The sequence below is a fragment of the Mobula birostris genome, unplaced genomic scaffold (assembly GCF_030028105.1).
Source record: "Mobula birostris isolate sMobBir1 unplaced genomic scaffold, sMobBir1.hap1 scaffold_282, whole genome shotgun sequence".
In the NCBI taxonomy this organism is placed as follows: domain Eukaryota; kingdom Metazoa; phylum Chordata; class Chondrichthyes; order Myliobatiformes; family Myliobatidae; genus Mobula; species Mobula birostris.
In genome coordinates, this window is record NW_027275875.1 from 501,156 (window position 1) to 516,022 (window position 14,867).

At 52.1% G+C, this 14,867-nt stretch overlaps 1 protein-coding gene across 1 annotated transcript in view; it reads right to left on the reverse strand.

Annotated features, from left to right (window-relative positions):
• megf8 (multiple EGF-like-domains 8) overlaps window positions 1-13,771 on the reverse strand; it is a 128,517-nt gene extending 114,746 nt beyond the window's left edge. Inside the window, exons 1-4 of the mRNA XM_072250330.1 lie at window positions 13,703-13,771; window positions 10,160-10,419; window positions 9,577-9,740; window positions 5,070-5,276 (exon numbers count right to left, since the gene is read on the reverse strand). Of these exons, the coding sequence (XP_072106431.1) occupies window positions 5,070-5,276; window positions 9,577-9,740; window positions 10,160-10,340 (552 nt within the window). The 5' untranslated portion in view covers window positions 10,341-10,419; window positions 13,703-13,771. The remainder of the gene's footprint in view (window positions 1-5,069; window positions 5,277-9,576; window positions 9,741-10,159; window positions 10,420-13,702) is intronic.
• Window positions 13,772-14,867: the final 1,096 nt, after the last annotated feature.

Genomic DNA, 14,867 nt, shown 5'->3' on the forward strand with positions numbered 1-14,867 from the left:
CCAAATTAATCCCATCACCACAACCCTGTATCGTTCCCAAACTAATCTTAACACCACAGTCCAGGGTCGGTCCCAAACTAATCCCAACACCATAGCCCTGTGTCAATCCCAAACTAATCCCAACACCACAGTCCTGCAGTTAGTCCCAAACTCATTCCAACACCACAGCCGTGTCAGTCCCAAATTAATCCCATCACCACAGTCCTGTGTCAGTCCCCACATTCTACAGAGGTGTATTGAGAGCATCCTGAGCAGCTGCATCACGGCCTGGTTTGGAAATTGCACCACCTCGGATCGCAAGTCCCTGCAGCGGATAGTGAGGTCAGCTCAGAAGATCATCGGGGTCTCTCTTCCCGCCATCACGGACATTTACACCACACGCTGCATCCGTAAAGCAAACAGCATTATAAAGGACCCCACACACCCCTCATGAGAGCGGTAAGCGTAAAGGAGGGGGGCTTGTTGTTCTGGTTAACAACAGATGGTGCAGTCCTGGTCATATTACGATCGAGGGAAGTGTTTGTAGACCGGAGATTGAACTTCTTCCTGTTGGACTCCGGCCATATTCCACCGAGATACAACGCTGGGCGTCATGGGAGGTTGTTTCTGCCTGTGGCCATCGAACTTTGCAGCTCCTCCGGTGGAGGGTCAGACACCCTGACATCCGATTCCTGAATGGACATTGAAGCTTTGGACACAACCTCACTTTTTTTTTAAGTATACAGTATTACTGATTTTGCTCATTTTTAAAAATCTATTCAATATACATAATTGATTTACTTGTTTATTATTGTTTTATTTTATTTATTCTTATTATTTTTTTCTCTCTCTGCTAGGTTATGTATTGTATTGAACTGCTGCTGCTAAGTTAACAAATTTCACGTCACATGCCAGTGATAAATCTGATTCTGAAATTAATTACAGTATATGTATATTGAACAGCTTTAAAAAAAACATGCAAAAAACAGAAATACTGTATATTTAAAAAAGTCAGGTAGTGTCCAAGGGTTCAATGTCCATTTAGGAATCGGATGGCAGAGGGGAAGAAGCTGTTCCTGAAACACTGAGTGTGTGCCTTCAGGCTTCTGTACCTCCTACCTGATGGTAACAGTGAGAAAAGGGCATGCCCTGGGTGATGGGGGTCCTTAATAATGGACACTGCCTTTCTGAGACACTGCTCCCCTGAAGATGTCCTGGGTACTTTGTAGGCTAGTACCCAAGATGGAGCTGACTAGATTTACAACCCCCTGCAGCTTCTTTCGGTCCTGTGCAGCAGCCACCACTGCCCCCATACCAGACAGTGATGCAGCCTGTCAGAATGCTCTCCACAGTACATCTATATAAGTTTTTGAGTGCATCTGTTGACATGCCAAATCTCTTCAAACTAATGAAGTATAGCTGCTGTCTTGCCTTCTTTATAACATCAATATACAGGTGTCCCCCGCTTTTCGAACGTTCGCTTTACGAAACCTCACTGTTACGAAAGACCTACATAAGTTCCCTGTTTGCAGCACGCGGAAAAAGCAGCACGCGATAAAAGGCAGCACGCGCCCCAAGCAGCCGCTCTCCCCCGGATTCTCACCGGCATTGCTTAAACACGTGCCTGTGAGCAGCTGTTTACAAGATGAGTTCGATGGTATTGGAAAAGCCTGAAAGAGTTCGTAAGGGTGTTACACTTGGCGTAAAACTAGACATAATTAAGCGTTTTGATCGTGGTGAACGAAGTAAGGACAAAGTGAGTTTGGCTTGTGGAAGTTGACGAAGATGATGTTGAAGAGGTTTTGGCATCCCATGACCAAGAACTGATAGATGAAGAGCTGATGCAATTGGAAGAGGAAAGGATAACAATCGAAACCGAATGAGTAATCATAAAGTACGACTTTAATTTTGAAAGGGTACATCAGTTTAGGGGATATTTGCAGGATGGTTTGCGTGCTTACAAAGAACTGTATGATAGAAAAATGCGCGAGGCTCAGCAGTCAAGCAAGCCTTCCACATCAGCCACAGCAGACGACGAACCTCGACCTTCGACATTAAGGCGGGCAGAGATAGTAGAAGATGAGCTGCCTGCTCTAATGGAAACAGACGATGAGATGACACCCCAGTGTCCCACTACCCCATCAGCCAGGCCGCAGACAGATCCTGATTTGCGGAGAATGCAACAGTAGCCGGGAGGCACACAGCACGTCTTTAAGAAAAAAGCCGAAATAAACATGCTAATTAATTAGCTGCCGCCAGACACATAATTGTCGGCCCAGATCAGAGGCGACGCAATCCAACATCCCAACATCACAGCCCTGTGTCGTTCCCAAACTAATCCCAACACCACAGCCCACTGTCAATCCCAAACTAATCCCAACACTACAGCCCTGTGTCAATCCCAAACTAATCCCAACACCACAGCCCAGTGTCAATCCCAAACTAATCCCAACGCCAGAGCCCAGTGTCAGTCCCAAACTATTCCCACACCACAGCCCAGTGTCAATCCCAACACCGCAGCCCTGTGTCATTCCCAAACTAAGCCCAACACCACAGCCCAGTGTCAATCCCAACACCACAGCCCAGTGTCAATCTCAAACTAATCCCAGCACCACAGCCCAGTGTCGTTCCCAGATGAATCCCCCTCACTACAGTTGTGTCAGTCCCAAATCAAGCACATCAATGAATGTGAGAAACCTGCCTCATTTCTTTGCATTCTCACTCTCTACGTGAATCCAAGGACATTTTATGATCCCATTCCCTTCCAATACCAGACCTCGTCCAGTTTACCAGTAGGACCTAGTGATGCTTGAGGAAGTGAGTGGGAAATTCACCTGGTGGTAGGAGCAGAGGTCACTGATGAGGCTTGTTTTGTGAAGAAAGTGGCTGGAACTCTTATTGCTGTTTATACACACCCTCCACGTGGCTGCAGAAAGATCACTTTTGTGGATGGTGAATCTTGGACCACTAAAGAATACTGATCAATTGGTAAAATGAGTGGGGAAATGGAAGGTGGAATATAATTCTGTTAATTCTGTTATTGCCTTTGGAGGACTAGAGCGGCTGGTAGGACCTGAGGAATACAGAGGAACAGAGGGACCCTGGTCTGTAAAGTCAAGGAACCTTGAAGGTGGTAGCAAAGAGACAGTGTGGCTAGGGTTTCGTCTTCACTTTGTCTTCCACGCACCCCTCATACAATCTCTTCTCCCTCCTGCCATCCAGCAAAAGGCACTGAAGCATTCAGGCTCTTACAACCAGACTATGTAACAGTTTCTTGCCCCAAGCCATCAGACTCCTCAATACCCAGAGCCTGGACTGACACCAACCTACTGCCCTCTACTGTGCCTGTTGTCTTGTTTATTATTTATTTTAATGCCTGCACTTTATGCAATTCTGTATAGGTCTGTAGTCTAGTGTAGTTTTTGTGTTGCTTTACGTAGTTCAGTGTAGTTTTTGTATTGTTTCATGTAGCACCATGGTCCTGAAAAACATTGTCTTGTTTTTACTGTGTACTGTACCAGCAGTTATGGTTGAAATGACAATAAAAAGAGAGTTGACTTGACTTGATTAGCCAGGGCACAGAACACAAGAGCAGGGATATGATACAAGTGTGTAGAACCAGTCAGCTGGAGTACCGTGTGCTGTTCTGGTCACCTACAACACCACAGGAAGGACTTGACTGTAGTGGAGAGGACACGTGGGAGATTGCCTGGAATGGAGGGTTTCAGTTAGGGGAGACCAGAGAGGACTGGGTCTATTCTCCCCAGAACTGACAAGGAACCCAAGCACTGATACCTTAGTGAGAGACTCCTCTGCCAAGGGGAAGAGTTCACATCAAAGGACAAGAGGTCTTGTCGGAATATGGGGAAGAACTTTTCCACATGGGCAGGTGGAAGAGTTGGAATCTGGAACATAATACCTGAGGAGTTGATGGACACACCAACTGTCAAAGTACCCCAATGATCATTTAAGATTAGTGTAGATGGGTAATCGGTACAGTGTGCTGTGTACAACTAGAATCCAATGCATCAGCCCAGACCACAGAACATAGAACAGTACAGGCCCTTCGGCCCACAATATTGTGCCGACCCTTAAACCCTGCCTCCCATAATTGAACAGACCAGTTCCAGTTCAAACAAGGAAAGGCTGAGCGAGCTAGGCTTTTCTCTTTGAAGCGAAGGAGGAGAGAGGCAACTTGATCGAGGCGTAAAAGTACATACATACACACACACACACACACACACGCACACACACACACAAAGTGGTAAGTGTCTGGAAATGTACTGCTGGGGTAAGTGGCAGAAGGAAATACATTGGGGACTTCTAAGAGACTTAAACAGGTACATAGAGGAAAGAAAAGATAATGGCACTTGGCCTGTGTTAGAGAGGCGGTTTAGCTCAGTTATTGAGTAGGTTTATATGTTGTGCTGACCTATAATGGGCCGAAAGGCCTATACTGTGCTGTACTGTTCTATGTTCTAAGTGCCCACATCATCTGCCTGTAGGTTCAGGCCCCACCACTCTTTACACTAGTGGATGCCACACCTTCCCCTGCCCCCTCAGCACAACCTTACCACAGTAAACCTCCCACTCTCTATACTGCTGAATGCCACATCTCATACCAGCACCCCACCAGCCCCTGCAGCAAACCTTCCACCATCCTTTACACTGCTAGACACATTTCATACCTGCAGCCCCACCAGTGTTACCACAGTAATCCTCCCCACCTTTTACGCAGCTGGACGCCTCATCTTCCACCAGCCCCCGCCGTCCTTCTCCACTGTAAATCTCCCTGCACCCAGCTCCCCCAGTAGACCCAGCACACCTCTGGTGGAGGAACACTGGGGCAGAAGGCTCTGCCGCTGACGAGAGGCTCTGTCTGCCAGCCCGCCACACAGGAAGGCGACCTGCCCCAGTGACCTCACTTCACTCGGTGGCTGAGGAGATCTGGTACAGTACTCTAGCAAATTTCAACAGATATACGGTGCAGAGTATTGCTTTATGTATTGCATTGTTCTGCTGCCACAAAATAACAAATTAGATGACATACGCCGCTGATAATGAAACTGACTCCAATGGCAGGGACTCACCGTGACACAGTAACCATGCCGCCCGCAGTGTTCGATGCAGTCCTGGACGCTGCAGTCCGCGCCGCCCCAGCCTGGGTGACAGGCACACGTGCCACTGACCTCGCACTGCCCGTGCCCCGAGCAACCCATCGGGCACAGCGTGAAGATGTAGCTGGCGTTGAAGCCCTCAAGGTTGTAGTTGGCATCACTGAAGAGGTGGAGCAACATCTGCAGGGAGCGACAAGAAGGGGGGGGTGAGGAGGAGAGCAAGGGGTCAGAACCACGACCCCAGAGCCTGCCACAGGCCACCCGCCTTCACCTGGGGTCACCTGGCATGCACCTGCATTTCCCATAGAGTGTGGGGGGAAAGTAAAAGTGTCGCTAAGACCGGTGGGGGGGGGGGGGGGGGAGAAAAGGAGAAGGGCTGCTCCACCACCCGTTCCACCAGAACATTTCAGCGCTCAGTGGGGATTCAGTAATAGATGTTAGAGATAATTCAGTTGGAGATTCGGTGGAGTGGGTTATGTCAATTCCCCAAAATGGGTACTGGTGGGGGGGGGGGGTTTGAACTCTGCAGGGGGACAAGCGGTCATTATGACGAGGTGGGGGGGGGCGAGGATTTGAGGAATGGATTGAGCACACAGGCAACCAGAGGGAGAGAACAAGACAGCTGCACAGCAGGTTTTAGGAAGAGTATATAGATTTCAAATAGACTGCCGTGTGCATAGCTGGGACAGACCCATAGGGTGCCACGGTGACCAAAAACTATCTGCAGACGGAGCACCAGGTATGCAACTTTCAACATGTAACCACATAACCACAGGGTATGAATACCCCCCACCCCCAACCCCCTGAGTGAGGAGTGGGGAGGGAGACTGTTCGGACTTCACCTCTGGGCTGTGGACCAGACAAAAGGACAGATGTGCCGATGCATACGGAGCCCTAGCTGTGCACATCTATCTAGATGAATATTATACTTAACTCGTCACTCAATAAACTTTGAATCGATTCTACACCAACAGTGCTAGTATCATTCTGTAATACTCATTGCACTCTCGAACTCTGAGTGTAACAGAGAGGACGTTACAGTCAAACTCCGATCATCCAAATGCTCTGTAGTCCCTCTGGCTCACCGGGTGAAGGAACCCCACTTCCCTCAGCACAGCTGCACCCACACCCCAGGAACCCAGTTCCCTCACTCCCACGAAACTCACCCGGTCCTGCTTATTAACACCGTAAGATTGAATTAGAAGCTTGCGGGGGTATAAAGAGAAATAAAGTCCAGCAGTCTAAGAAACCTACCATCCAACACCCAAGAAGGGAACAGGTAATGCAGCAATGACCAGGAACCTCCACGCACCTTCTCAGATGCAATGGGATTTTCAATTAACAATTTCTGCGCAAGGGGAACAAGGATTACCACCTGCTAGAACTCCGAGCACAGTTCAACTCAGTGGGAACCGGTCTTTAACTTAAATAAAATGAGTTAAGGAGTGACTGGAAATGCAAAAAATGGGAGATTAGGTAGGAAAACCAATAGATTACTGGAGTCACTGAGCACGACAGCCTTCAACCCATCCAGCCCATCCCACCTGGTCTTCTGCCTTGTCCCAACTACCTGCACCCGGACCCTATCCCTCCAAACCTCTCCCAACCATATGCCTACTAAAACATCTCTTAAATATTACAATTGAACCTGCATCTACCACCTCACAGGCACCTTGTTCCACGCTTCCACCACCCTTGAGTGAAGATGCCCCTCAGATTCCCCGAAATCAAAATTCAATGGTCCAAAGGTCAAATTTAATGTCAGAGAAATGTATACAATATACATCCTGAAATGCTCAAAGTTCAAAGTAAAATTTATTAACAGAGTACATATGTCACCACATACAATCCTGAGATTCTTTTTCTGCAGGCATACTTAGCAAATCTATAGAACAGTAACTGTAAACAGGATCTGTAAACTGTCAACAAATTGCGCAAATGCAATTAATAAATAAATAGCAATAAATAATGAGAATAAAATAAGAGGATAAAAGGGCCCTTGAGTGTAGTTATTCCCTCTTGTTCAAGAGCCTGATGGTTGAGGGGTAGTAACTGTTCTTCAACCTGGTGGTGAGAGTCCTAAGGCTCGTGTACCTTCTACCTGATGGCAGCAGCGAGAAACGAGCGTGGCCTGGGTGGCGAGGATCTCTGGTGATGAATGTTGCTTTTCTACAGCAATGTTTCATGTAGATGTGTGCTCATTTGATATTTTAATATTTGTAATTAATTTAGATGACTTTGTAGAGATCTATTTTCACTTTGACACGAAAGAGTCTTTTTTCTGTTAATCAGCGTCCAAAAAAGCCAAATTAAAACCACTGTTACATTGTTGTAAAACAATAAAACATGAGAACTTCCAAGGGGAGTGAATGCTTTTTATAGCATTGTATCTACATACCTGTGATGCCACGTTCAGAAAATTATGGATCTAGATTCCCAGTATAACTTTGGTTTCTTCACATAAAGGGTGGTGGATATTTGGATATGTGGCCAGATCAGAAGGTGGTATAGGAGACTGAAAAGCCACAATGATTTAGGAACATTTTCTACCTCCTCCACTAACAGATTTCTTTCTTTCTTTTTAAATCTTTTTAATAATTTTCAAAATTATAAACTCAATAACAAAGTTGGTACAAAGAGAGTGGAATAATCTTAATCAGCATATACAAAAAGGATTTTAAGTAACATAGAAATAATAGACTTCCAAACTCATAATGAAATTAATCATAAAAAAAAATAAAAAATATAAACAAAAAAATCCCCGAAAGAAATCCCCGAAGGGCCTTTTTCCATTTTGTCTGTCTTTACGACTCTGACTATTGGAGGTCTAAAGGGAATTAGTGTTGGAAAGTGGCACTGAGGTAAAACAGTGGCTCTGGCTGTTGGATTTTTGCGTACAAGAGGTTGGGGGTTACAAATGACGCTAAATCAATTTTGCCCATTAAGTTGAAAACATACAAAAAATCAAATACTGTTATATCCAAACCTTCACAATGAACAGCTCGAAAAGCATCCTAGACTGACATGGAAGAACAATTAATAAAAGTGGGCGGGGACAGGGGAAACAGGCAGAGGGTCGGGCAAATCTAGTTTAGCCATTTTTTTGGAGCTTAGGGATTTGATGTTTTAGCTGCCGTGTCCAGGTGGGCGATCTGTTAGTTTTTGTGCGAGGGAGGGGTTGGGGGGGGTTTCCTTTGCCTGTGGGGGGGGCGGGGTTTGATGTCTTTTCTTTCAATGTCTTGCACATGGCTCTCTGGAGAAGACAAATCTCAAGAGTTGCATTCTGTTTACAGACGTTGATAACAAAATGAACCTTTGACCCAGTGTGGCTGCTGAGGAGCATTGAGGAGGTAAACGATCCACCCCTCCTCGCTCTGCTTGAATTCCGAGGCATACAGTCAGGTCTGAGAAATACTTCCAAACCCCAGCAACAACCTTACAAATGACGCTAAATCAATTTTGCCCATTAAGTTGAAAACATACAAAAATCAAATACTGTTATATCCAAACCTTCACAATGAACAGCTCGAAAAGCATCCTAGACTGACATGGAAGAACAATTAATAAAAGTGGGCGGGGACAGGGGAAACAGGCAGAGGGTCGGGCAAATCTAGTTTAGCCATTTGTAGGAACACAACTGTGTAGAAATATACGTTGAACCTTTGAATTTAATGTTCTGAAAATTTATTCACTTGCAGAGGTGTTCGTAAGTCGGGAGTTTGTAGGGGACAGCCTCAATGTTGCACTGTGGCGTACAAAATCCACAGCAGAAGTGACCCACCCCGGACTCTGAAGAGGATCAGATGTCTGTGACTTGGAGGACACAAATCTGAGCACTTTCAGGAAGCAGCAACCAAAGAACAGTTGAAAACCATCGAGTGTACCAGACAAGACTCTAGAAAGGCTTAATCAGGAACAGTGGCAAAACTCATGTCCCTCACATCAACGGCACGAGTACACATAGGGACTAAAAAAAAGGCTAAAGAGTTGTAACTGCCAGCACTATGACAAATGTAGCTGAGGCAGAAAGGAAGCAAAGGTCAAGTAACATTGAAGAACATCTGGTAACCGACGTAACTAAGGGGGAAACACAGGAACTGAAACAAGCGAGGCGCCAGGAGCCAAAGAGGGAAGCAGAACAAAATGTGACAACAGTCAAAGCTTCTAACAACGTAAGACTTTTTCCACAGAGTGAGTTTCTGTTTAAGACCAGGAGGAGTTTGATAAAACACTCCAACTCGCAGTCACTGCCCTCATATTCCCAGTCTCTCTACACCCCGATCCAACACATGTTGCCACCATTGTAGCCAACGCCTCCTAACCTTGCACACTCAGACCCCCTTCACAGCCCACCGCCCCAGCACACTTGCAGCCCAATCACCCTCACAACGCCAGTCACTGCGGCACGCGCAGACACCAAAGCCACAGCCCTCACACGGTCGGGCGCAATCCCTGCCACCCCCCCACCGGAGACACTGACCTTCCCCGAACGAGCTTCGATGGGCTCAGGAAGCGTGTTCCCGCTGAGGCTGGCGAGGAGGGGGCTGCCGTAGGACTCGCCATCGTAGACAAAGAGGTAGTCATAGGTGCACTCGGTGTCCAGAGACGTGAAGGTCAGCACGATGCGGAACCTACTGTCAGGGGCTGTAGCACAGGGGACGGGTCACTGCCTACCGACACAGAGTACACAGTCCCACAGTCATTGTCCTCCCCCCGCAACCCACCTCGCAGTCTGCATCCTCTCCCCCTCGTTCTCGTAAACCCCTCACCACCCCAGGGTCTGTTCTCCTCCAACCCACTCACTACCTGGATTCCCCTCCTCACTCCCACCCGCACACGCAGTGGTGTCTATGTCCCCCATCCAAAACCAACCCCTCCGTCACTCGAGGTCTCCACAGAGCACCGTTCCACTCCTTTCCCCTGTGTTTCAGCATCACCCACCCCCCCATCTCATCTCCTCTCCCCCTCCTGGGGTCTCCTCCCTTCCCACTCTTTGGTGACTCCTGCCCACTCACACCGTCACCTTACTCCCCCCCCCCCCGCCCCCGCCCCCAGGAGCTCACCCACGATCAGCCACTCGCAGTTGCCATTGACAGAGTAGTTGCCGCTGCCGTCCGACACCAGGCCAGGCCGCTGTAAGAGATACCGCTGGCCCTTGCAGTCCCCAGCCTGGCCCTGCCTGTACTGCAGCACCAACACCACCAGCAGCAGCACCGTTCTCAGCCTCCCAGCCGCAGGGCACATCCTCCACTCTCCCACAGGGCCCGGCCGGTCCCAGGCCCAGTCACCGGCTGCCAGGGTCTGACCTCACCGCCAGTCTCCCCTGGGGGCACCAAAGGGCAGTCAGATCTGGTGGTGACCTGCCACCATCTTGTACCCCAGCCATCCCTAATACCCTCCCACAAATTCATCTCCACTTCCCTCCCCTATTCCCCACCCTCTCACCTCTCCCCCTCCCCTTGGCCCATCTCTCCACTTCCCCCTCCCCTTCACCCACCAACCCCTCTCCCACTTCACCCCTCCGACCCACTCTCCTTCTTCCCCTTTACCCCAACCACTCTCCCCTACCCCTTCCCATCACCCCTGACCCCATTCCTCATCCCCTCCCTTCACCCCCGACCCCCCCCTCTCCCCATCCCCTCCCTTCACCCCCGACACCCCCTCCCCATCCCCTCTGACCACTCTCCCCGACCACTCTCCCCATCCCCTCTCCTTCACCCCGATTCCCTCTCCCCATCCCCTCCCTTCACCCCTGACCCCCTCTCCCCATCCCCTCCAACCACTCTCCCCATCCCCTCCCCTTCACCCCGACTCCCTCTCCCCATCCCCTCCCCTTCACCCCCGCCCCTCTCCTCATCTCCTCCCCCCTTCAACCCCGACCCCTTTCCTCATCCCCTCCCCTTCACCCCGACCCCTTCTCCCCATCACCTCCCTTCACCCCCGACCCCCCTCTCCCCATCCCCTCCAACCACTCTCCCCATCCCCTCCCCTTCACCCCGACTCCCTCTCCCCATCCCCTCCCCTTCACCCCCGACCCCTCTCCCCATCTCCTCCCCCTTCAACCCCGACCCCTTTCCTCATCCCCTCCCCTTCACCGCGACCCCTTCTCCCCATCACCTCCCTTCACCCTGACCCCTTCTCCCCATCCCCTCCCTTCACCCCTAACCCCCCTCTCCCCATCCCCTCCCCTTCACCCCGACCCCTCTCCCCATCTCCTCCCCCTTCAACTCCCATTTCATCTCCTCCCCTCCCCCTTCACCCCCAATCCCTCTCCCATCCCCTCCCCTTCACTCTGACCCCTCTCCCCATCCCCTCCCCTTCACCCCGACCCCCTCTCCCCATCACCTCCCCTTCACCCCGACCCCCTCTCCCCATCACCTCCGCTTCACCCCGACCCCTCTCCCATCTCCTCCCCTCCCCTTCACCCTGATCCCTCTCCCCATCTCCTCCCCCCTTCAACTCCAACCCATTTCATCTCCTCCCCTCCCCTTCACCCCGATCCCTCTCCCCATCCCCTCCCCTTCACCCTGACCTCTCCCCATCCCCTCCCCTTCACCCCGATCCCCTCTCCCCATCACCTCCCCTTCACCCCGACCCCCTCTCCCCATCACCTCCCCTTCACCCCAACCCCTCTCCCATCTCCTCCCCTCCCCTTCACCCTGACCCCTTTCCCCATCCCCTCCCTTCACCCCCGCCCCTCTCCCCATCTCCTCCCCCTTCAACCCCGACCCCTTTCCTCATCCCCTCCCCTTCACCCCGACCCCTTCTCCCCATCACCTCCCTTCACCTCGAACCCTTCTCCCCATCACCTCCCTTCACCCCCGACCCCTCTCTCCCCATCCCCTCCAACCACTCTCCCCATCCCCTCCCCTTCACCCCGACTCCCTCTCCCCATCCCCTCCCCTTCACCCCCAACCCCTCTCCCCATCTCCTCCCCCTTCAACCCCGACCCCCTTCCTCATCCCCTCCCCTTCACCGCGACCCCTTCTCCCCATCACCTCCCTTCACCCTGACCCCTTCTCCCCATCCCCTCCCTTTACCCCCGACCCCCCTCTCCCCATCCCCTCCCCTTCACCCCGACTCCCTCTCCCCATCCCCTCCCCTTCACCCCAACCCCTCTCCCTATCTCCTCCCCCTTCAACTCCAACCCATTTCATCTCCTCCCCTCCCTTCACCCCAATCCCTCTCCCCATCCCCTCCCCTTCACCCTGACCCCTCTCCCCATCCCCTCCCCTTCACCCCAACCCCCTCTCCCCATCACCTCCCCTTCACCCCGACCCCCTCTCCTCATCACCTCCCCTACACCCCGACCCCTCCCCTTCACCCTGACCCCTCTCCCCATCTCCTCCCCCCTTCAACTCCAACCCATTTCATCTCCTCCCCTCCCCTTCACCCTGAACCCTCTCCCCATCCCCTCCCCTTCACCCCGACCCCTCTGCCATCTCCTCCCCTCCACCCCGACCCCCTCTCCCCATCACCTCCCCTTCACCCCGACCCCCTCCCATCTCCTCCCCTCCCCCTTCACCCCGACCCCCTCTCCCCATCCCCTCCTCTTCACCCCGACCCCTCTCCCCATTCCCTCCCCTTCACCCCGACCCCTCTCCCCATCCCCTCCCCTTCACCCTGACCCCTTTCCTCATCCCCTCCCCTTCACCCCGACCCCCTCTCCCCATCCCCTCCCCTTCACCCCGACCCCTCTCCCCATCCCCTTCCCTTCACCCCCGACCCCTCTCCCCATCCCCTCCCCTTCAGCCCCGACCCCTCTCCCCATCCCCTCCCCTTCAGCCCCGACCCCTCTCTCCATCCCCTCCCCTTCACCCCCGACCCCCTGTCTCCATCCCCACCCCTTCACCCCGACCCCTCTCCCCATCCCCTCCCCTTCACCCCGACCCCTCTCCCCATCCCCTCCCCTTCACCCCCGACCCCCTCTCCCCATCCCCTCCCCTTCACCCCGACCCCTCTCCCCATCCCCTCCCCTTCACCCCGACCCCCTCTCCCCATCCCCTCCCCTTCAGCCCCGACCCCTCTCCCCATCCCCTCCCCTTCAGCCCCGACCCCTCTCTCCATCCCCTCCCCTTCACCCCCGACCCCCTGTCTCCATCCCCACCCCTTCACCCCGACCCCTCTCCCCATCCCCTCCCCTTCACCCCGACCCCTCTCCCCATCCCCTCCCCTTCACCCCCGACCCCCTCTCCCCATCCCCTCCCCTTCACCCCGACCCCTCTCCCCATCCCCTCCCCTTCACCCCGACCCCTCCCCTTCACCCCGACCCCTCTCCCCATCCCCTCCCCTTCACCCCGACCCCTCTCCCCATCCCCTCCCCTTCACCCTGACCCCTTTCCTCATCCCCTCCCCTTCACCCCGACCCCCTCTCCCCATCCCCTCCCCTTCACCCCCGACCCCCTCTCCCCATCCCCTCCCCTTCACCCCGACCCTCTCTCCCTTCTCTCACGACCCCTCTCCGCCTTCCCCCAAACGCCCTCTTCCTTCCCCTCTCCATCCCACTCCCTTTCTCTGTCTCACCATATTCCTCCTCTTTCTCTTCTCCCCCACCCCACACACACACACTTCTTCATTCCTTCTTTCTCCATCTCCCTCACTCCTACCTTTCCTCCCTTCAGGCCGCTACGAATTTCCCAACGGATCTCGCGACATTCTCCGAGGTCATGGTTCGCGATGCGGGGCGACGCTCCCAATCGGATTGCAAAACACCTCCCAACCCTGAGCAGTCTGGCCAATGGACGACCGCCATTTGCAGCAAGGAGAACACCATTCGCTAATAGAAAAGCAGAGGCCAATGATTCAGCCAATCATCGGCCAGAGGACATAGCCACTACGACGTCAAAGAATAACAAGCGCATCGGCCAATAGTAATGTAGAACAGAACGAATCAGCCAATCAGCTCAGTGCATCTTGTAGAGCGTGTGAGGTTGTCCAGTAAATCTGCAGATTGGTACCTTAATTTTTAAATTCTTTTCTAATACTTGTACAGCTGTGCACTTGTAACACTACTGTAACACTGTAATTTCCTTTTCCTTTGGGATCAATGGTGTGTTGGAGCGTGGCCAAGCGTCAGTCTAGTGATCTGAAGATCGCTTGTTCGAGCCTCAGCCGAGGCAGCGTGTTGTGTTCTTGAGCAAGGCACTTAACCACACATTGCTCTGCGACGACACCGGTGCCAAGCCGTATCGGTCCCAGTGCCCTTCCCTTGGACAACATCGGTGGCGTGGAGAGGGGAGACTTGCAGAATGGGCAACTGCCGGTCTTCCATACAAGGTCCTTCCAAGGTCTCACGAAACTAAAGGATGCCTATACAATAAAGTATCTAACTTACCCATGTCTTGCAGATTCATGGATCCCGGAGACTGGATCCCCTCCCATCCCTGGAGACCCAACCATTCCTGAGTTGACCCTCTCTCACGTCCTGGAGATTCAGGAATACCACAGTCTGGATCGTATTCCGTGACCTGAAGATACATATATAGAGGGACCAACTAGAGGGGATGCAATATTGGATCTCCTGTTAGGAAACGAGTTAGGACAAGTGACAGAAGTCTGTGTAGGGGAGCACTTTGGTTCCAGTGATCATAACACCATTAGTTTCAACTTGATCATGGACAAGGATAGATCTGGTCCTAGGGTTGAGGTTCTTAACTGGAAGAAGGCCAAATTTGAAGAAATGAGAAAGGATCTAAAAAGCGTGGATTGGGACAGGTTGTTCTCTGGCATGGATGTGATCGGTAGGTGGGAAGCCTTCAAAGCAGAAATTTT